At 35.9% G+C, this 24,614-nt stretch overlaps 1 protein-coding gene across 24 annotated transcripts in view; it reads right to left on the bottom strand.

Annotated features, from left to right (window-relative positions):
* Positions 1-24,351, bottom strand: part of LOC118273731 (whirlin) — a 78,376-nt gene extending 54,025 nt beyond the window's left edge. For 20 of the 24 annotated variants that reach the window (XR_007707659.1, XR_007707660.1, XM_050707792.1 and 17 more), the window contains exons 1-4: positions 24,037-24,351; positions 4,357-4,529; positions 3,069-3,282; positions 2,725-2,945 (exon numbers count right to left, since the gene is read on the bottom strand). Coding sequence is in view for 22 of the 24 variants with exons in the window: in XM_050707792.1 (XP_050563749.1) it covers positions 2,725-2,945; positions 3,069-3,282; positions 4,357-4,509 (588 nt within the window). In the remaining 2 variants the exon portion in view is untranslated. The remainder of the gene's footprint in view (positions 1-2,724; positions 2,946-3,068; positions 3,283-4,356; positions 4,530-24,036) is intronic. The other 4 variants (XM_050707863.1, XM_050707868.1, XM_050707814.1 and 1 more) reach the window with 2 other exon arrangements.
* Between the last annotated feature and the right edge of the window lie 263 nt (positions 24,352-24,614).

Below are 24,614 nucleotides of genomic sequence, written 5' to 3'. Positions count from 1 at the left end.
TTTATTTTCTCAAACAAGCCATAATTTTCGCTACATGCTCGTATGTTCGAATTAAAAAACACACACAACTTTAGTCGGTAGGCTTCCATCGCGGTCGCCTTCCGCATTTATTAATTTTTCACTAAATGACGTGTTTCCTTTACATTACGACGCGACCTGGCATGTTTGGCGGTGTTTTCCAAAATAATAACACAACCACATAGGAACCAGTACCAGCTCTCTGCGTGCTTGCTAGTAATAAAATTCTAATCCTTTATACTTCAATAAGGTGCAATACAAAAGGGTATTTTGATCCAAATATAGAGACAGGAAATGATTTCTAGAAACGCGAGTGACTTCTCAAAGAATTGTTTCCCTCAATATTGTACTCGACGGGGCGTTCATAAGCAATAAAACGTGCTCCCCTTTTTTGCGTAAACAATGTTCCTCGAGGCGAACGTTTAACATCTCAAAGAAGTTGTAGTAACCGGCCGCCCTCGGATCGCGCGCTGCGCGCCGCCCCGCGCCGCGCTCTCCCGCCCCGAGATCACAGCTCGCGTTCCGACACGAATATTTTCATCAGATCTCGTCCGAGGTTTACTTCAAAACTATGCTTTCGCTTGCATTGTACAATATTCATGCATATTTTATTCCACGTCTTTTAAGTGTCAGTTGCATGATAGCATAAATTTTCAAAGGCTTCGTTGCAATATGATAAGCTTAATATGTATGCTTGTTGTCGTATAAAAATTGTTTGTAGGAATTTGATTGATTATTAATGAAACTTTGACTGACGAATTATTAGATTACTGTTAAAGTTCCAAGGAAAGGCATTTTGGAGGACCGATAGAATGTCCTTAAAGTAGTTACCCTCTTAACAAATAGGATTCCATTGAATTTGGTTAAACACAACGCCCACAGGCTTCATCTTTGTACCCAGTGTAGTAGTTTGCGGGAAAAGACTAAAGGGAGTAAAAATGGCACCATTCCAAACAACGTGTATAGTATTTAGACTTATTTACGTTTAGGTAAAATTAAAAACAATAACATTTTCTCTTTCAACGTTATAAACGTCGTATCCCTAATATTTCCGTAATAACACTCGGTGTATGCAGATTTACCTCAACAAGTGTATCCCGGCTGTAATCGCTCACGAGCCCCACCGGGGATACCGACGGCTCATATAACTTTACTAAAGATATCTTACACTTTCCAACAGTGATTAACTGCTCGCTTTCAGTTTGCGATGTTAATAGCCCCTAAGTACACTTTAATTGATTAGAACCGAAAGTTCAAAAACAGCTATTATTGCAACCGAGTTTTCAGGTTCAATTTATACGTTTGAACAAAGTGATTCATCATGTCTATAGAATCGATTTTTGTACTCGTATTGATTAATATACTTGTGTAGAGTTCTATTAATTACCTCATTATTCTGGGTGGAATCCAATTTGGAATGTCACTTAGGTATGCGTCGTCACTACACCAGCTGACACTGAGAAACATCACGCACTGTTTGAAGACCTTTTAAGCATTCATTTTTCTAGCTACTTTCTGTTCAGAAACTTACAGCATCAGGAACTTAGGTCACGATAATAACTCTTTTAAAATTCAAAACTCGTTACAACAACGCTGTTTACTTTTTGACCGCAACTCTTTAACGTTTTATGTAGTTATAGTTGGTTATAACACTTGCGGTCTCGCGACTCGCGACTAACCACATCAGCTTCGAGGAAATGAGACCGTCGTCGCCTTCGTCAACGAGTCCGGCGTTCACAAATTGAAATATTTATCGTTCCAACATTGAAAAAAAGCAGTGTAATTGGGTCAAATGGCACGACACCGCCCTAACGATTTTACGATAAAGTTAGGGGAAGTTTGCGTAAAATCACAATTTGTTGTTTAACTTCCACAATAAATAACAGTTAAATACAGTGTAAACCTCACTGTCTCCTGAAAGCGACTGAACGTAGCGATGACAGTCGCACCGACGGTGACCATGACACCATAAGTTTTGTATGGACACTCCCACACGAACCAATAAAATATTTTTCATTGTAAAAGTTAGTTATTTCGAAGTATCTAACTAACAGCCATTCGGAGTCAAGTCCATCGGAAATTTCAAGCATGACACCTGATCCAGTGATTTGTTAGACAAGTAACCTAAGTACATATGCGGATAATGCAAAACCCATTCATTTCTGTGCGGCCATGTCCACATTGTCGGCACCTAAACGGTCGCCGCTGTGGTCATGAATAAAGTAGTGGTATCGACTGGCGAGCTCGGCCTCACCCTGGAATAATTTACACACATGACACCCCTGCCCCCGCCCTACCTCATACACAGCTATTTTTGGAACTTTAATTCACCCACTGACATCCTTGACGATACTAGTATTGATTCAATAATTGCTGCACCACCGCAATTTCAACAGCTGGTTTAATTCAAGGTTCCGTTCCTAAGAAATTGTTTTAATTAATTGGGATATCGAGGATAGTACCGTAATAATTATAAAACTTGTGATTCGGATACCTAATATTGTACTAATTGCTAACAGCTAAAATAAAAATCAAGTCATGAATAAAGGAATAGAAAGTTAAACAAGTATTGATACTCTAATTAATCACGAATTGTTCTCGGAATTAACCCCAATTTCTGGCGAGCGCTGTAGGAGGCTAATTTGTAGTGCTCCAGTTAGGTCGTGGCGTCTAAATAATGCAATTACTAGTATTAAGAGCGCTTACATGATGCGTAGTGCTGCTGGGGCTGCTGGCGGGGGAGTGTCTGCGCGCGGGGAGGGGTGCAGGCAGAGGCGCTGGAGGATGCGACGGCGGCAGCGCTTTCCCCAGTGCTGCAGCGCCACCTTGCCCGAACAACCGAAGGACCTGCTCCGGCGATATCGGGCGTTTCTTGCCATTTGCTGCACTCAGGTGGTTTGTACTGTTTCTCAAGCTCGTTGCTCCCGCTGCATAGAAATAAAACATATTAGTTCAGTTTTGTACAAACTCGGTGCTCTAAGGGAATTTCAAGACTGATCGCGCTTCATACAAATTGTTACTAAGATTCATAATATGCATTTTATAAGCACCTGCACTATTTGCAATGGTAGTGGAGCCGAGGTAAGGTGCCCGGGACAGCTTCCCCGCGTAGTGATGTGAGTACGAGGTGTGGTGGCCATGGGAAGAGGCTGGTCTCTCCACGATGGTGTATGACGTGCCGGGCGGCGAGTAGTACACCCCACCCCGCGCCCTGCCTCTGGCATCTTCTGCCTCATAGCTCGTGTGCCGATTGTCCTGTAACCACTGGTTTCATACAACATAACCCTATGACACTGGAGTGGTGTTAGCATTGATAATAATTAAACACATTTGACGCCATCTTTGCTATGGTAACAAATTCTTTTTCGGATAAAAAAGGTTTTCGATTAGAAAATCACTAACCAATTTGTAAAGGACTAATCACACACCAACCCTTTGAGGAACAATGCTTTGTACTATATCTTTTAATTGGTAAAGTCCAGATCAGAGGGCTGGTCTGTTCCTCGGTCAGAGGATAAGCATTGATGGCAATGCTTTGTAAATAGTAAATAACTTGTAGCTTTCCTTTGTTTTTTTGAATGTCCAGTGTTTAAGTTTTCTAATTTACTTGTATGTAGAAGAAAAATAATTTCAATGTAGTTATTTCACACGGCGCTTCGCCAGTCGTGCTTATACATGACTGACCCATTCCAGAAGTTACTGATAAAACACAGTCAAAATAACGAGCAACACACGACCCATATACAGCGACATGCCCTTTTTAGTTATTTTTCCTAAGTCACGTTCAATAGCAGTAACTCACACATGATACGACAAAATTATATAAATTGAACCAATTATGTAGAAACGGAAAAAACACGTTACCGCAGAAAATTGGAAATGAACACCAGTTTCCCGACTATACAAATTGTAGGTGTACCTCCAGATAAGTGCTATTTATGTATATACTAGTATATATGTACCTACATGCTAATAATGTAACTGAATTTACAACCTCTCGCGTGAGATAGCAAAAAGATATCTATGTTTTGGACGTGCTTTTTTCGTTATTTCTTTTTTCTTTAGCCGTATATATGTAAATTGTACTACAGGTTAGTATCACGAGTAGTTGCCCCACACTATAAACTCTTATGTCAGTGATATAAGAGTAACATAAAATTACAACGTATGTAAGATGACTATAGGTAGGTAAGTCTAGTTTCACTGTAGATAAAAGTTCATTTCAGGTCACAGAGTTTATATTACCGGTGTATAAGTAAGGTTCTCTTCATTTTTTTCATTTGCACGTTACTTGAGTATTAGATTATTTAATTTGTCAGTTGTCTAGAACAGGTGTACCTGGTGGCTCCTGGAGTGCCTGGCGAGGTGATGTGCCGGCGGGTGCTGCGGTGTGGCGGAGCGTGTCCACCCGTAGCCCTGGTTGTAGGGCGGGGGCCAGCGCGCGCCGAACTCGGCCAGCTCCGAGCCCTCGCCCGCCTCCCCCGACCTCATGCCGGGGGTCACGATGCTTTCTACAACAAGGAAAACACAAAATACATATGCCACTCAAAGAAAATGTTCACATCAATAAACACGACTTGAAATACACAAAAAATTACGTCTTCTCTTTTTTACAGGTAAGTAAATAACCACAAAGTAACGTGTACTGAAATCTGAATGATATCGTCAAGTTTTACAAAAGTATTTACATTCAGTATATTTACGCTGAACCTGTATTTACCTACAGCTGAAAATAGAACCACAGAGTTGCTTGACGCCGAAAATTCCAGATAATAATAATAATAGCTTCCATAATATAATTATATTAAAAACAAAATCTTTAGAGAACCTCTCCAACAGAATTCAGGTAGGTAAGTCGTAAAGAAGTATTCAGGACGAAGAAGCTCGTAGTCGTAGTGTTGCGATATAAAATATTACTCCTCACTCCGGGGACAGGATCCAGTAAAATTTGTTATTAAAAGAGTTCGCAGAATTGGGACAAGTTTCTCGTCACGTGTAAAAAAGTTTAAGATGGGGGTCATAATTCGCAGTTCGCGACGCGGTGCCGTCCTCGTCCGCCGTACTAGGCAATTCAGCGAAGGAAGTAGTAAGCGTAACACCTGGGCGCGGTCCAATTTATGGGACCGTCGACTCGAGCTTCGATCGTGAACCGCGACATACATTTTTCATGGACACTAGTTCATTCACTGTTTTCAATTATTTAAGAGCAATTGCCAAAAGTCGTTTCGCATTTTAAAGATGTAAATGTTCAGTGAATGAATGTTTGTAGAAATTCAATTTCTTCAACTGCTTTGTTTATTGTATAAGTTATCCTATACCTACATTAGTTTTGTCGATGAAACTTAGTACATTCAAAATAAATAAAATTACCTATGGCTCCTCTATGAGGTGCATGGTTAGATTAATACAATTCCTGACGTATGAGTGCAGAGCAAAACTGCAAGTTAAAATATTACTACTGATACACTACTATCACCTCCTACCACAACTTTAAAAAACTGAAACAGTAACAAGAAACGCTAGCACGAGTAGGGTTGATGGGAGATCCTAATTGATATCTTGAGGCTGGTAAAGGCACAGAAGGGTATCGTAGGTGGAGGAAATTATTTGCTGTGCCACCAGGCGTGCGCACAAAGTGAGCTGCTGCAGTACCAATAGCAAGAGATGGGTCTATTGAACTCGATGATAGCTCAGTACCTAAAATTAGACGTGTTTCACGATAGGTCGTATGTCATACGTAAATTAACGTATAAGTTTTTAAATATGCAATCTGAATAGTGTATGTAAAATGTAAGCAATTAGTATTGTAAAAGGTTTAAGTTTAATTTCTATCCTAAAATGTAAGTATTTTGGCCCTCGCTGTAAACTTTCATTTTAATAATTAAAAAAAAATATATGTATATAAAATATGGCTACAAAATACTTTCCTAATCAACCGAACTTATGTGACTACTCCCACAATACTTGGCAGACACGTCAGTCAGGTTCAGTACATCTAGGTCGTAAACTGTCATAAAGTCAGTAATGAGGGCTTAAGTACAAAATAAGCTTCCGACCATTGGGTGCGATGTCCGGTGGCGTGGCGGTCGACTTCCGGTCACCTCGGCCCTTTGAAAGCCGTCTTGTTTATGTGCCATTTATATGTATATGCTAACATTCGAGTAAATTATTCATTTGTACACGAATCACACGGTTTGAAGCAACGTTTACTAATACAATAGCTAAATTCTCGTAAATATTCTTTGAAGATATTTTTATATTTAGAAACGTCAAAAGATTTGATAGTAAAACTCGCATTCAATTGTTCCTTGCTAAACATTTTGCGCAAAACAATTGCAAATCTGTTTTAAGAAAACTACAGAGGCTACAAACAAGCATCTTAAAGCCTCAAGTAATTGTACGGATTAACCTACCTATTATTCTTGTAGAATAATGATGATTCAGTAACAAAGTCCGTGAAGCTTGGCACACACGTTTATCAGAGGAGTTGATTAACTAAAGTATATCATGTCTACTAGAGCAGTTGAGTAACCAGGGTAGCAGGTATATCTGACCGCATTAGCAATGTCTATTGTGACGAACACAGCATTCATTATCTCGCAAGGAAGTTAATTCACTCTCACCCATCCACTCTTACCGTAATAAGGCACATTTCGGACACCAGGTATTTGTATTAATATTAAATAAAGTAAGTATTAATTGAGCTTAACATTTTTATATGAAATATTTGGTGTATTCATTGGAATTATCAAAAACTATTTAAAAAATGGAAGCGTTTTCAGTGTAGGTTCGTGAATAGAACCAAAATAGGAAGAAAGACTCTAGACATTTTTAAAATAAATACATATTTTTTAAATGTAGACATTATATAAGAACATTTTTCACTCCACTACGTTAAGAAAACAAAAAATTCCCGCTGTATGCTGGTAGAGCTAATTAGGAAAATGTAGGATTTTATTGTTACCAGCACAATACTCTCTGGCATTTCATAGCCGCAAGGCAACTAAAATAATGTACCGTACGTAAATAGTAAAACTGAGGTAAAAACTAAAACCGACTCTTATAGTATTATTTACAAAATGTAACGAGACTTAATAAAAAGTCAATGAAATAACTCAATACTAGTTCATTCTGGGTAAAGAAGTATTATTACAAAAATACAGGCCGTTTTTAATGATGTTTTTAAAAAAATTATATTATTTTATGGCTTTTCATATTTTTTCACCGATTTCAGCCGGTTCTTTTTCTAGAGATAAAAAAATATTTCTTAAAAAAATATACGGATAATCCGTATATTTTTTATTAGCTTGGGTAATTTCTTTTCAAATAAAAAGATTTAAAATAAAATTATTGCTGGCCGTTACAAAATGAAAGGACTTATTTTCGTTAAAAAAAGATATAGTAAAAACAAATATTTTATGGCTATTCTCCAAAAGTCTAGTTGATTCCAGCCAGCCATATTGTATTGAATGCATAAACAATTTTTTTTTTTTTCAATATTTGAGTTCCTATCGATTTAGGTAAAACAGTTTCGGTATTTTATAAAAATCTATTTTTTTCCTTTAGAATTGAGTTATATTAGTCCCTATTAAAAATACAAAAAAAAAATGTTAAGTATACCTAAGCATTAAAAAAAGTAAATCTAATAGCGTTTCACCTTTTTTTACAGTATCAACAAAGTCATTGTAAGCAAAATAGGTTTTACTGTATCTAATATTAAAGTCATTCGAGATTAGCTTCGTTTATCATCGCTTTTGGCAACATACACGACACCTACTTCCAATTGCTCACTTTGGCCCATTTTCAATTGCACTCTCCTGCATTATAAACGACTTTTTGTTGGTACCTACCTAAAATTGAATAAATAAAATAGGCAAAGGTAGCAAAATCCTTTGAATTTTGCTTTCTATTCACTCGATTTAGCTACGTTATTTGTCTAGCGAACAGGTAGTAAAACATTACGTCCATTAAAAAGCAATTGTTTTAACATTCCGTGTTTATGTGACGAATTCAATTTTATTTTATGATTTGTCATAAATGCTAAATACGCCCAAGAGGTACGCCATTTCAGTTTAATGCATTGCAGTGGCAGATGACATGATGCCGTGAGTTGATGAAGCAGTAACCAAACGCTGGTCCGTTGCATAACGTCTGCACTGCGGCCATAACACAATAGCTACATATCTAATTGGATAATATAAAATGTATGTATGTACAAGTTGTACGACCAAACGGACAACACTCCAACTTTTATTCAAGGTAAAACAAAATAGAATAGTTTTTTTAATTTTTATTAGATCTGATCTTATGTTTACATCTAAATCAATATTTGCTTCATAAAACTCTCTGGGGAATACTCCAGAATTTAAAATTGAGATGAATTTTGTGATTAATATAGCATTATTCCAAGACACAAGTACATTGGTATCGTTTCTGAATATACTAATACTCACGAAGATTTTCCCAATCAGTTACAAAAATTCATTCTAAAATTGCATTGTACAACAGAAGCTAATATTGTACGTGTAATATGTGTATGAGACAAATTCAACTAAATGGCATATAATAGAATGTAATCTTATTCCTATGTCAAGTAGCGCTATCTTACAAAAACCTTGAAGAAGCTAAGCTAAGAATGACCTGTAAATAGCCGCGCTACGGATAGCCGAGGCTACGGCTTTGACTGCACATCCAAAGGTTGCAAGTTCAAGAACCCATTGAACTCACCGAGGTTAGCAACTGGTAATTACTATCTACTTATTCTTGTAAACAACAGAGATTGATATCTGTGAAGCGCTTCCCAGATCGAAAGAAAATAACGAGAAATAGCGATCCAGTTATACATACTACAGCAAAATTCGGTCCACGTAATCCGAACAAAAACCAGAGACACTTATTTACATACATATCAGTGCAACAGTTGACAATAATGCTACTTAGGCTTAAATATTATTGAAATACATTGGCCAAACGAATGCAATTTGTTTGCGATAATTTATCTCAGCGAGTTCGAAGGATGGACGGGTGAATCCTTGGCTGAGGGCCAACCCCGCCCCACCGCCAACGGACTCGCATCCTACAACTTTATATCAGTTTTACGTCGTGCCACTTCATGTCTCATACATTTTTACTGTCGTCGGTGAAACATCCCGAAATACTCTATTGGTAACAGAATTCATTATACTTTATTTGCTTTCCTAAAGAATTTACATTTTATTTTATGTAAAACTGAATTGCTTGTCTTGTTCTATGAATTGTGTGCTTGCCATTAAGGATACTTGTACATGTACACGTAGCAAGGCAAAAGTTAGAGTCTGCACAATAAAACCGTATGTTCCTAAACAATAACGGGATATTTTAAAAATAACGACAGTCATAACACAAAGCTACAGACCAGCTCTGCATCGTAAACAAATACAATATTCAAGTAAACATGTTGGTACATTAAACCCGCTAGATACATGGGAACGTACTTTATAAACCTCGCGTATTAGTATACACGACCATAAAGCCGCACACACACATATCGTAAACAAAACTGCTCGACGTGCGCCCTAATTGCGCCCGTGCGCGTAAGTTAATAAAAAACCTTTTAGACCTGTGGAAAGTACTACCGTAAAATTCACTTTTTTAAGAACAAACTTCAGTCGCTGGAATCCTTCGGGAGCTAGGCGATGCGACCTTATAAATCCAATTCTGCAGTCGTCCGCACGAAAATAGCTTTCCACATTTTTTGTTCTATTTGCCCACTTTAGTGAGACTAGTCTAGATATTTTAGCTATTAGAGAAAGTAGTTGTATTTATTTATATTTTATATAAGTTGCTTTCTTTGAGCTACAAGAGTAATATTTTTAGTAGTAGTTTTGATATTTATTGTTCTTTTATGTGAATTTATTTTTTAAGCAAACTCTACGCAGCAAATTCTAATCAAAACAAAAAGGAAAGTGTAAATTATTAATAGACCTAGAACCGCTAACAAGGTAGGTACGCTGGATTTTAATCTCATTAATTATTTCGGAGGTTATGATAAAAGTTTTGTGGACTCAAGACTTTCCGGGGGCGTAGACATTTATGACAATGTAATAAAATTTGAAGTAACCAGATTTAACCCTGTATATAAAACAAGTATTATATAAAAAAGTTCAATCAATATAATTGTCTCTCCATTATTTTTGGCAGCAGTGCCTAATAAGAAAAGTGATTGGTCTACAGTGGCACAAGTACTTTTGTAATGCTTGTCTAATCCATCCATCTTAATGATTACATCTCTTGAAGACTTACAAGAGGCATCAAGAAAGTTTTGCGGAAAAAGGCAAGAATATTATCCCCAAAACTTTTATCTTCAAATTATGTATCTTTTGAAATAAAGCCTTAAAGACTTTCAGTATTTTTTCCTTTTGATGAGTCCCTTGCTTGTTACCCAGTTATATTTTACTTATAACTTTATTAATTCAGTTTAAAAGTGAATTTACGTTATTAAGTGAAAAAATCTAACCCAATTATGCTGAAATTAACCCACTATTATTATTGTAGCATTAGGCACGTATACGTGACCATGTTGAAAAGTTAAGTGGGTGCCAATTTAAAAATAATTACTAGTTTCATAAAAACATAAATAAGAACACTGGTTAATTTTAAATCGTTTTATACTAAACAACGATTTACAAAAACGTACCGTACCTAAATAAGCCATCCTGAAAAACTTTTTATTTTATGACCTATGCTTAGGTGTAAGTACACGCATTATCTACCTAATTACAACAATATAAAGGAAGTCTCATTACTCTCACATACAACCATATTCATAATTACACTATATAATTACATATATACGTAGAGTTTCAAGAGAAAACGGATTGTGTCTAAAGTACAGAGGGCTTTAACCAGATGTACTGCAATAATACCATATTGTACGAGTACTGGCACAGCGGGCGCCAAGCTTGGGGCGCGATTCTGACAATAACTAGCTCACTTGGGGAAAGAGTTATGTGAGAAACAGGAACTATAACCGTATAGTACTAAGGTAAATAAATACGTCATTAGTCTCCTATTCATTAGTGAATGTTTATTGGAATTCACAATTGGATTCTGTGTAGGTTTCCTTTTTCTTGTTTATTTATAAGTATACGTATATAGGCACCTAATAGCGTAGGCTACGAGGATTTCATGGAATAGCAGTCTTATCTATTGCATTGAATGCTTTAAAATAATTTACGATGCTAATAAATCCCCCGTTTGTTTATTTTAATGAATTTCTATTCTTGTGTGCCTTTCTCTAATTTTGAATTAATTGAACAGAACTGAATTACCAAAAATCTAAAGTCAATATTATGCAAAATTGCTGACTATTGAATTTCAAGTGGCAATTGGTATCTGCGATACAAATGAAGTTCAAGCTTTGTCCTTGAACAACGAAATGGTTTTCAAACGGTTCTAAAACAAATCGAAATATTTAACAAGGCAAACGTTTAATAAAAGCTAAATTCGCTTGAAGATAACGTACCTACGAATGCATGATCACACTTTAAAGTTTGAACTAATGATAATCATTAGTTTAAAGTAACCCCAGATGCAGAATACAAAGTTCGATTTAATACGAGAGATATAATTTGAAAGCTTTACGCCCAACAACAAATTCTGCTGAACAATCACTTTTACTTAAAATACAGCCAATCAGACAATCATTACAGCAAACCTTAAACCTTTAAACCAATGAATGCTGTCAGCATTATTAACACAAACAGACACATACATACATACATTCATACATACATATGGAAATGTGGATAGTTTCTATAACGTGAATGTCTTCACAGCAATACATTTGAACGAGCCACTGGCTTGGAAAACAAGCTGGAACCACGGACGACGAAATGGAAAATTTGCCTACAAACGCCACGAGGCGTCAGTGAACTGAACTCAGCCACTAGACGATGTTTGTCACCACATTATTCCATTTATTAACTACCAACTACATTTAATAAATATTTAATTAATTATAATGTTTCTTTAAATTTCTATAAGAAAGCTACTCAAAATAAAATTGCATCATCATCATTCTTCTTTCCCAAATAAGTTTCTCCAATTTTAGTTCTGTAAAAGAATGACCAATAATGAGTATTTCCCTAATTGTTAGATGAATAAATCAAAAAAAGTAGACAACGCTTCAATTTATCTCTTTCTTCATTCAACATGGCATGTATGTAATTTAAATAAATATGGATTTTTTGGCAAATATAAAAGGGATATGTAACTTCCATTGTTCCGTTTATACCAGACAGAACATTGAAAAAGCCATTTCCTAATGGACCGTTTATAGGCAATAAAAGAACGGTTGAATTTGTATAGTGTATGTGTGTGTGAGTTATTTTTCAGAGACGTAACCATGTAACAAAGGAGAGTCGACTCAATGTCATAAATTAAATATCAACGTATCATTAATTTCTTTCAAGGATTTATCCTTGGAAGCCAACCCAGATTCTCCAGTATTGCAATTCATCGATGGGTTTGTGATACTGATAAATATGTATATTTATGACGTAGCAGTATTTACTTACATGTTTATTTATGAATCTAATCACAAAATTCTTCAAAGAACAGCCGCTTGCCTCGTTATACAAAATACACGAGTAAGTAAGCACGTTTAACAGCGGCACCTACTTAAATAAATAAGGTAATTATTAGATCTGCGAAATAATAAACAACTTAACACTGCCATAAAGCGTGAACTTGCATTCAGTAAATTGCAGTCATTCGTTTGTTGGAATTGCAAACATGAAACATGCAATTTACTTGGCCTGAAGTTTTATTCGTTGATTGGCATTGCTGAACGTGTTTACTGGGCACAAACAAGCATTTATTATTAAAGTCTACTGCAGAAGCCCATTGCAGAATTCACGAAATTATTATTGTTGTTTGCTTAAGGAATTCAAATCCATGTTTTCGCAGTATTTTTTTTTATTTTTCCTTAATATTAATCAATAATCTCCTTTTCGGAAAAACAACCAGTTAGGTAAATAATTTTAACGTATCGCTTTGTTTCTCTGCGCTCCACTTACGAAAATGGAATAGAAGGACTAATAGCTTTGTTGACATACAGTGGAGCTATCTTTTTATAGAACAAAACAATATACTTAAAAGACAATGCTTGCGGAGGGCATTTATGACGTCACGGGAGAGTGCGGGTGTCGAGGGCGGGGGTAGGGGTTCAAGGGCGCGAATGTAGGTCAATGGGACACGGACGAAGTTGGGCTACCGGATTTACTACGAATACTGGCTCACGGCACACTTCCTGATTGCTTCTGTTATATACCTATACCATCGCATCGCTATCTATTTGTCGAGATGTTGCATGGCCGTCTACTGTCTATTGATTTCAATCCAAGTTATTCGCCACTATTCTATCTATTGGGAATGGCCTTCACAAAATTAGCAACGTTACTTATCTCAGAAAGCTACGAACGACCCAGGGTTAATTATAAAGCAGCCTATAATTTACGATCCAGTGGAGTCTATCGAAATTATTCGGTCCAGAGCACAAATTGTAGGTACCTAAATATTTTCCACCTGGCCGATAACTGGCCGAGACCCGTCAGATCAAAAGAACCGTTCACTCAGATCAAGAATGCTTTGAAAAAGATTTTACTTTTAATTTAGCAGAAATAATATAGCCATGAAACAAATCTTGGAAGAGTAAAGTTGGAAAACAAAGAACAAAATATTCTTCGATCTGAAAAAGAAATAAGTCACCAGTAACGTGATCATCTGAAGCGGATTAATGTGAGACGAGGGAAGAAGAAATAATAATCGTAAGCCAATGATAAAATAAGATTCAATGTCTTACCGATCGCGAGCAATAAAAACCGTTCATATAATTCTGTTTCATCTGGCTAATGCCGGGCTGATTACTGTGCTTGTTTTTATAATTCTTATTTCAATTTTATATTACTTAAAATATCTCTCGTCATTTTATAAAGAATTGATAGTGACAGTACTACATTTTAGCGTCTTATTTGGTTCATAGCACGCATTTGGTTCATAGCACAAAAAGGAAAACGGAATGAAACGTGGAACATGAAATCTTTTGAAAACCGGTAAAGTTAGGTAAACGTAGAGCTATTGTTACGTTACTAATCGACGCGTGATCCTTCCCTAGCGTGTCCGATTGCCTCCACCCAACGTGTTATTATTTGAGGGAAACCAACGACCCACCCTTTTCATGCAATTTCACCAGTCACAATAAAACGGTTGAAAACACGAACTTTGTAAACGACTATAAACCTTAGAAAAACATTAAATGTTTTGTTGGTAATAAATTGTCTGAATTTAGATAAATAACTGCTATGATCACAAATAACAGTATTACATTAATAATATGGGTAAATACCTAAAATTCTAACATTTTAATTCTTTTGTATATTATAAAAATAAGTCGGGTTTCCTTCCTGACTCTATAACTCCGATTTCCACGGTTTTGCATTCGTTGGAAAGGACTCGGGATCTGTGAGGTTTATAACAAAAAAAAATAATAATTTAAAAGCCCAAATTCAGCCACAAGTCATTATTGTACGCGGACGAAGTCGCGGGTAACTGCTAGTAAAATATAGAATGTAAATAAATTACGGCAACATGACATTCAAAATAATTCTCATTTGCTCAATAAATAACTTTCCTTGTAATGTTTATCTTTTTATATATAGCATCATTTTTCATAAGAAGTAGATCCAACCTTGCGACCGACTGAGAAGCCTTTTATTACGGATAGTGTTCCGTTATTTATAGTTTCAAGGTTTTATAATGGTCCTTTAGATTCAGTGGAGTCCGCTACTTTTATCTACATACTAGATAGAATAATAAATGTTAGTAAAATAATTTATTATCAAGAACTGCTACTACATTATGTAAGTACCTAATGTAATATAAGCATGTTGATGCGATTCGTACAAAGTATGTCAATGCCTGTTTTTAGTAGACTGCGATAAAAAGTTTAATATTTTCAAACTATTTTTACCTCAATATAACTGGATCAATTTATATTAAGTTGTAAACAAACTCTATTCAATATTCAATTTACAAAGAACACAACGCGGGTATCGTGCAATTTGACCGTTTTAGTCAAATTCAGGAAAATATGTACATGCATATTCAATGTGACAGTTATGTCTGCAGGAAAAGGGCACGCCATTTTGTGTTTAAAAACAAAAACCCGGTAACAATAAATACTCTTTACCCATATTCACATCCGAATCGGAAAGTCCGTTAGCATACAAATGGACTAATTTGCTTTGTCGATGAAACAGCCAAAAATAATCGAACAATTTTGTTCCACCCACCGAGTAGGACGTGACAGAACCAGCGAATGACTCGGTATAGTGGTCGGCACACCAGCGAATTCAGTCGCTAAAATGAAAATAACTCTCCATCAAGAGATTATTTTAACGCTACCAACAATATCCATTAAATTATATAACGTATTCATTTCCACCGTTTTCTGTGATAATAAAATAATACTGCGGGGCTAAGCAGCTGCCACATAATTTCTTCTTATAGTGTAGGCTTTAAGTGCAAAATGCTATATTGCACGCTTAGTCTTCTAGCTGCCGTCCTTTATTCTTATTACGGCAATAAATTGTACATAAAAAGAAAACGCTATAAAAGCTGAAAAAAACAAGCGATCGCTCGAACAGCTGTAAAGTGTTGAACAAACAAGTGAATCCTTCAATTTAATTTATAGTGAAAGAGGGAAAAACAACCTCTCAATGAGAACTGGAGCGAGAGTGGGCGGAAACTGACAGCAGACGAGTGAAGTTGAGAATTTCCTTTTTAAACGGGCTTTGCGGCCATTGTATGCGGGCGCTAAACGCTTACCGTCACCTAACATTCGTCAAGAGAGCGTTCTGAGCTATAAAACTATACAAACACACAGCTAACACGTCTCATAAATACATATGAAATGAGAAAACCGCCATCCGATAAATTTCTAATTTCCTGCGCCTTGCAAAAGCTTTTTTAATAGAAATAGTCCCACTGACACACAAGGCAGACCTACATTACATTGACTTCTTATATTCAGGCTTTGTACACTCTACTGTTATAGTAAGTACATACATACATACATACGTACATACATTTAACTTGACAAAAAATTCAATTTAGGTTGGATTGAAATTCTTAGCGACAGAAATCCCTACTTTAACCATGAACAAGCTTTTAATTTGCAATTCAATAATACTCATAAAGAAATAGTTGATAAAAAATTTAAGTCAATTATTACGGTTGTAATTATTAATTTTTTAAACAGAAAAGATTTAATATGAATGTTTCATTAGATGAAAAATCACATGGCCTGGAATATTAACTACCTACAAGATTTAAGTTTTAAATAAAACCTACTTTTTCAGGCTCTATTAAATTACAGACACACTCTGCTTAGCCCACCAGGTGTATGAAAAAATGTATATGAATACTTAAAACCATTAATATTTTGCCACTTTTCAAGTATCATGAACTGATAATAGCGGTAAAAAGGTATTCCACGCTCTTCGATGCAAGCTGAATGTAGGTTATTGTTGCTTTATGGAGGGTCTGAAAAGGCTTCATTTCAAATAGGCTATTTCCCGTGATTTACGACTATGAACCCTAAACTGAAAGGTATTGTTTATTCAATTGGTTGTAAGTTAAGTCCAACGATACTCATTGTCATAATAAACAGGACTACGTCATTATCCCTCTTTGAATTTAATTAGGATTATGAAACAGTATTTAGTGGTAGGTTTTCGACGAACACATTTTGTTGGAGTGGATTATTTCTTGGTAATTTTGTGGTGGAGTCTGGAGAGAATTCATTGATTATCTTAACGAAAAATACTTGAGGAAACGCTGAATAAAGAGTTTAAATTTTAGACAAAGAACTTAAAACTCCTGTTGTTGTTTCTCCTAAAGTATCGCTCTGACTGAATCTTAGAACAACACTTCTTTGCTTTCTTACTAACCTAAATTCGGGAAATAAGGCCTCGATAACGACCAAAAAACCCTTCCACCTTTTGCACTTTAATTCCAAGCTCACTTTACAGAATTTCCGTTCACAGAACTCTTCACTCACAACTTAGAAATGAAAAAAGCTTAATTTTCCAATTGAACTCGCATTATCTCCTTGGAGGAAGCTCATTGGTATTCCTTTCACAATCAGATATTCCATCTACGCGTTGAATTCACTTACAGGCACATAGGAACATAACGGAATGCCAAATACCTTCAGCGCTGCACGTTCAGATGAGACGCTGAAATAGTTCGATGACTAGGAAATTCTTACAACATAATTATGATATAAGTCACTAAAATAAAACGCTATCAGGGGGTTTACTTTTGAGTCCAATTCCGATCGATAGACATTGATATTGTGAAATTTCGTACACTTGAGTTGCAACACTATATTCCGTACTTAATGGTATTTTAACAGCTACGATTGGGTTTGTATTACAGTTTTGACATTAACTGGTTATTTACATTTTATTGGATTGAAATTGCATTTGACACTTTAGCACAGATTGCAAGATTTGTTTTAGTTCCAGTTCGAATTAAAATATATCAATAATATTATTGTTCCCTTGCTTCCGAAATATTCACAAAATAATAAAACATCATACATCACCGTTTCAATTTTACGCAGAAAATTACCCAAAGCTTCAAGGAAAGGTTAATTTTACATACACTTACATAACGTTTAGATTCAACGTGAAACTGAATACGAAACGAGTTTGCGTGTCAAAAGACATTTAAATATTTCCGTTTAAACTTTAGTTTTTATGGTTCGGCTTTGTACTTAAATATTGAGTAAATGCAAAATGGTTCACGAGATATTATTTAGGGAAATATTATCCCCACTAAACTTAACATTAAATTTCATTCCAAGTTATCCCACTGTTGTCGTTTAAGTTTTTTCACATCCATTCACATCTCATGTTAAACATTAAGTTTTTCAAGATTCTTATTTTCAGACTATTTTTACTCGTAACACTTTGAACTTCAGAGTAGGTGAAAGCATACTCGAACAAAATATAATTAACGAAAATAGGTTCCTAATTCACATGCTTCGTAAGAGTTTAATTACTCTTAAGAGCACCTCTTCCGACTTCATACACAGGCGTAAAATGAAATTATGTACGTAATAAATGGAATTACAGCTCACATTTTAACAGAAACGCAATCTAAATGAACAAAATACTTTAAGAATTTATAAAATGAATTCAGAAAAAAGTAAATACAATCTTTAGACTGTTAAAGGTACGGAGAGGCACAGAGGGTCCTTGAGCAAACATGAGAATCCTCTTTGGTCCGCTCAGCAGACGAGTGTGTCTTGGTTTACAACGGGTGCATATTCCAGAGGCATCGTAAAGAAGCCCCGAGGATAATGGATAGTAAATTTTTACTGCTCGAACACAAATCTCATAAAAAGTCAAATAAGCCTGTCTAGAAAGTTTATGACCTAAGAAACGACACTAGAAAACTAATTCTGTTACGATCAAATGATTGTTATGTACTACGTGTTTCTCTTACAAAGTTATATTATTAGAAGATATTTTAGGAGCGTGTAAACAAACATTCATAGTGATTTCTAGAACTATATTAGAAATTGGTGTCTAATCTGATTATTTTATGTACGGCTTCACTTTATGAAGCATTTAAGCTGCGTAGTCTTAAATTAAGAGACTGGCAGATATCTGTCTTAAATAAAACCCTGCAAATGATAAGACAGAGTTCTTTCGTCATTCAAATATATTTATTGTACAATTTTACGCATCCAGGATTAGTTTAAAAATGTACCCACTATATACAATTGAGAAAATAAATAAGTACATGCTTTTGCAAATAGATAGCTACATAAATATTTCGGTAAACAGACTTATGTTTAGCTCACACACATAAATTGTATGTGCAGCTACCGTGAAATACATCTGTTTCTACCAAAATAAATAGACATTAAAGGACATTCGTTTTATTTATTTTTGATTTACATTACAATCTACCACATACTTTACAAAGAAAAATGAGATCTGTCAGAATTTCTCTAATAAGACTTACAAAAGAATGGATTAGTAGAACCTACTCGCTTTGTAGTAATAAAATTTTTCCATCATCACCTCATAAAATCAACATCGAATTTAATTCATTTACTATCACATAATTATCTAACTAAAACCCTACTTGTTAAAACCATATACCTACCAAGTAAGTAGAAACACAAACGCGCTATTTAGTGAATAATAACAATAAGTTATACCTAAGGTTCGTGATAATCAAAGCTCGTAAGTATTACCGGTCGTCACAGGGATTTCCTCCATAACCTGGCGCTAGGCCGCTGAACAAACGCTGTGGCCGCAATATACCGTTATTAGTGTACAAGGAAAAGCAGCTGCCCATCGTCTCGACATAATCCTTTTGTCACCTTTTACGACACCCGCGGGAACCATTTTCTTTCTTGAAAAAAGTAGATGAAATAAGAAGAAATTATTTCTGGCTCACTTCTTAACAAAGGAGCAAAGGATTTCTTTCTTGAAGTTATTTTTGAGATGTGAGTAAAATTTTCTGTCGAGAAAGAGGTCGCTTTTATTAGAAAATGTAAACTATAAGTAGAGGATCTAGATGGCATTTTTCGGAAAAGTTACTTGTATTTTCTACAAGTTATGTGATATAACAGAGACGTTATTTCTATTTCTGAAATTCTGAAAATCGTATAAATCGTTTTAGCGACACAGGTAAGGCGATTTTAGCCTCATATCATCTTTGACATACAGCCAATTAAGAGACGATTAACTGCTATTAATTTACCTGTTTTGTTTTCTATAAATAAGTAGCTAAACAAGATTACTAGCTTACCCTACTGTAACATGATAGGTACGGTGTTTAATTAATGCCCTCAATCTAATTTTCGTATATTTCCTGAGTTAATTAGTCTTGTCATTTATTACTAATCGAATGTTGTACAGCGAGTACATTAACTTTGAACTACTACCGTACTGAAAACGTTAAAAGTTTAGAATTGAGTCATAAATACAGAAGACATTTCTTACGACCGCAGTCAATAGACCAAATTGTTGAATACTAGGTATACAGAATTTATCACATAGAAACCTTATACTAGACATTCAATTTCTTAATTTGTTCATATTTCCCTAAAAGACCACCTACCTTTACCGAGGTCCTAGATTAAAATGGTTGTTGTCCTTAGGTATATAAATCTATAAATAAAATTCTATAAATAATACTTAATTGTCACGTAAAGCCCTAGTCCCAGGTTTAACTCACGTAACCGAGAGTCAAAACAGGAGATAATTTATATTCATTTTAATTAACGTGGCTCGCAGAGTTACGATGATGAAATTAAATAAATCCGCGCAATATTTTACTGCCTCGCCAGCGATCTTCTGTAGCCCAGGATAGGGTATAAAACTCTTTAGTTCTTTTTAAGCCTATAAATTATAGTACTAGATATCAGAATACTAGAGATTTCAACCATGACCGACCATAAACTTCTAAGTTCGATTCCTGTGTAGAGGAATGCTTTAACGGATTGTTTCATTTTACTTTGTACCGCGGAATCTAGAACAGTGCCCGGTTTGCGGCAATAGGCTTGCCCCTAATACCCCTGACATTTATGTACGTGGTACATTAGAATCGGGATTTATGTGAACTTCTAACAATGAAAACTTTACCGTTTCAAATAATAAAGATTTTTCTTGTATTTATTTGTCCACGTAAGTAAAATCGTGTAGGGTTCGACCGCTTGGCCAGTTAACTGAGGGCTGTGGCAAAGTGTCTGTGGGCCCAGTACTTATCGTTAAAGAGAACTTATGCCCAAACCTACATTTCAATGAGCCCGCATCTCACGTAGCTAAGTCACTCTCTTGAAAATTCGCTTCGATAATTTCAACATATACCCATAGAGTATATAAAAGCTAAAAGGTTGGAGAAATATAAGTCAGAATCAAGATGGTTTCATTATAGCTACTACATATAAAATCTTTCAAAATATATTTTTTTAGTAATAGAACTAATTTATGTAAAGATAAAAAGGTCTATTATTTCATAGTAGGTATAACTGCATCACATTTTATTGTGTTATGTCATTTATTGATATCCTATTTTCGCCGAATAACTTTAACTAACCCGCGATGGTTTCCAGACTACTTGAACTTTAAACGAAAAATAAATTCAACGAAATAACAATGAAACACATAAAAACATATCACATAAACACTTCACGTAACCGCTAAATAAAATAAATAAACACAGTTTACTTAACAAAAATTCAAGATGGCGGAATAATCATGCAAGCCTTGCATGCCTTTGAAAGCACTCTCAAGTAAAAATAATATGACACTACAAAATTGTAAGTTAAGAATTCTTGTATAATTTACAACGCTGAGCCATTTGCAGAACTTGCTATTTTATTTCACTTTTACCGCCGTCGTGTTTCATTTTATGTCCCACTAAATGTTTATATTTTAATCTGCTTACAAGATACTGTATACATATATCGTAGGTAGAACAATACATAATGTATATTCCCGCTTTACGTTCCCTTTATAGAGTCGATTAAAATGTAAGGGGGCTACCCTTGTGTAAATATTTAACGGATATCGTTTTATAATACTTTTCTAATCCGAAAATCTAAATAACAATTTATCCACCTTGTAAAGTTAGAAACCTCGGTTTAGAACCTCTGAACAAACCAACCTGAAAATACCAAATTCAAGACCAGAAAAGATAGTTTAACATACAATTTCTTCGACTATCTCTGATTATTCCGAACTTCAACAATATTCAGAAAATGTAAGGAAATTATAGAGTATTACAGCTCACCTTCCGGAGAAACTCGTTGAAATCGTCTTGAAGTGCATTTCAGGTGTATGCACGGCCATAAGCAATGAACGTTGGTTCTATTATTACCGAGGGTGCTATTGCAAAATTCCTGCTCTCGTAATCTCATTTCCAGGCTGTTTCTACGCCAATAAGGAGTGTGACCCCGTTCCTAGGTGCTCTAGTAGTTACTAGGTAATATCTTCTTACTACAATCGATTTTGACTATGCGAAACCGAGGCGTGTACAATGTCAGTCTGACACTTATCCGTATTGGATGACTGACAATCGTACTAATGTTGGTTTGAATATAAAAGTCTCCAAGGTCTTCTGGGGAAAGCTGTCGATAAATTGGTAGGAAGCAAGGAAACTTTTCATCTAATATTATATTTTGACTATGTACCCTGTAACCGGAAACTAATCTGATTTGCGAACCTAAATAATCATCCTTCGACCCATTGTCTTTAGACCCAAAATGGTATAACTGCAGCAATATTATAATCCATACAGAGTAGCAACTCTCAACTAAATTATACAAGTTTCAAAGATTCTGTTAATCTACTTACTTGGTCCGCATAAAGTTGGATTCGCGAGCAAATAGCGCATCTGTAGGTGCTCGAGGCTCGAAATAGCATAATTACAGACTGCTCCAAGAGATAATTGTACAATTAGCTGATAACTTGCTGCTTAGACTTTCGTAATGGTGATTAGATGCAGGATCTGTGGTTAACGGTTATTTTAACCAAACTGTGTTTGTTTATAAAGCTGTTTCCATAAATTAGATATGAGAACCAACCTCTTTACAAAATAATGCTCATTGAAAATGAAACATTGACATACATACTCGTACATACATATGTAAAGTGTGTGATCAAAATCTTCTAAAATTATTACCTAAGTATGTACTGAAATTGCTGGCGAAATTGCTGAACTCACCAGACAGGGTAGTAAAAAAACCATAAGTGGTTGATTTAATTCGAGATTATATTCGTAATTTGACCATTTCCCATAGTGAGCAACAATTTTTTTGATGTAAACCAATTACTGACAAGCTAGGCCCAAATTCATTGAACCTCAAGAGGCTTGTGTGTAAACGGCTAATTATAATACGTTGTCCACTTACAGCGTAGCTCATTCCTCACCATCTTCGTCGTAACGTAAGTATCTGTCTTACTCTCAGAGGAACTTGTAATTAACTGTTAATTAGTCTGAAATGTAGCCTAATTTGTCCAATTGTTTGTCCAAACCCTGATTACCAGGATAGATGGGAGGAATTGTGAGGGGACTGAGTTATTGCATCGTTCTGTGCGAGTTGCGTGCACGCCGCGCCCCCGACACGCGACCCTGCGGCACGCCAAACGATATCTAATACTGATAAAATAATAAGCTTGTTAAAAACTAATATTTATGATTTATGCTAAATTATGTTTACAGCTACATATCTGATACAAAAGTGTTAGTTACTCTATTACATCGATTTAATATACGTACCTAAACACTACACCACTTCACTCCGTAAATAATGAAAATGTATGAAAGTATATAAAACAATAACTTTGTGTTTCACCGGAATTGAGGTAACCCACTAATTTGACTCGGTGTAATAAATCACCCCACATTAATTAAACCAATTAGAATAAACAAAAGGCCTGCTACGAGTTGCTACGCTGCTACGAGAATGCTACGAAACATATGTTTGTCAAAATAATTTATTCTAATCATATATTGTATGATATAGCTGTGTGAGTATTTCATATCTAGGTTGTATAACTAAAAATACCGCTGAATAAATATCTTGTAGCTTAGTGGGTGTGCCATAATCAGATTGCGGCAGTCGTAGAGCTTCGCTACGGACGGACTTCGGCCGCTCCCACCACAACTAGCTAAATTATATCAGCTTTCAGGTATATTTGATGCCCATAATCCGCACGAATATATTTCACTTAAGTGAACTCTGACCTTGATCGTGCAACATAGTATTCACGCAGGTTAAAGTACGACTGTGACCTAAAGACTACTTTCGCCTTTAATACGTTACGTCAAGTTGAATTAAGTGTAAAAATACATTTTATGTATAAAACAAAACTTTGTGTTAAGTCAGAAAAACAACAATTAAGTCACGGAAGAGGATATCAGTCAGAATAACAGCGGTCCGCTTACCTTATTATTTCATTTTGTGCGTAACTCTGGCACGCCACATGCCGCTGGCCGGCGCTGTCACAAAGGCTTTGTTTTTCACATGTCGGCCGTAGGGCCCGGGAGCTGGTCACGTGGCACGACCACTGCACTGCACCGGCACTGGAGGACCCGGCGCTCCGTGTGGAGGCGGTAGTGATAGAGGTCGCGCGTGTTATTGTTGTGAGCCGGGGTCGGCACGGCAAGGTTGTCACGGAGCGAGTGTCGGCGTGGAGGCGAGCGTGCGAGGCGCTCGGGCGGGCGGCGCGGCGCGACTGCGCGGCCCCAGCGCGCGTGTGTCGCTCGATACGCTGGCCATGAAATTTTCAGCCGAGCTGCTGTCAACCGGTGGCGGCACGCAGGTGCGCCACCACCACCAGAACCTTGTGTTTCATACGTCTAGGCTTGCCGCTCTTGAACTGCTCTCATTCTCTTTCAAAACTAACGCTTTAACTTTCTAAACACCAACTAACATTTCCTTTCGATACTAACTTATATTATTTTAAATTATTACTTTTTGTCAGTTATAGCTAACTAATGTCAATAAAAAAGTTGATCCATCC

This window comes from Spodoptera frugiperda, chromosome 1 (genome assembly GCF_023101765.2).
Source record: "Spodoptera frugiperda isolate SF20-4 chromosome 1, AGI-APGP_CSIRO_Sfru_2.0, whole genome shotgun sequence".
NCBI lineage: Eukaryota > Metazoa > Arthropoda > Insecta > Lepidoptera > Noctuidae > Spodoptera > Spodoptera frugiperda.
The sequence above is the reverse complement of the archived record's forward strand: the minus strand, read 5'-3'. Positions and strand labels throughout refer to the sequence as shown.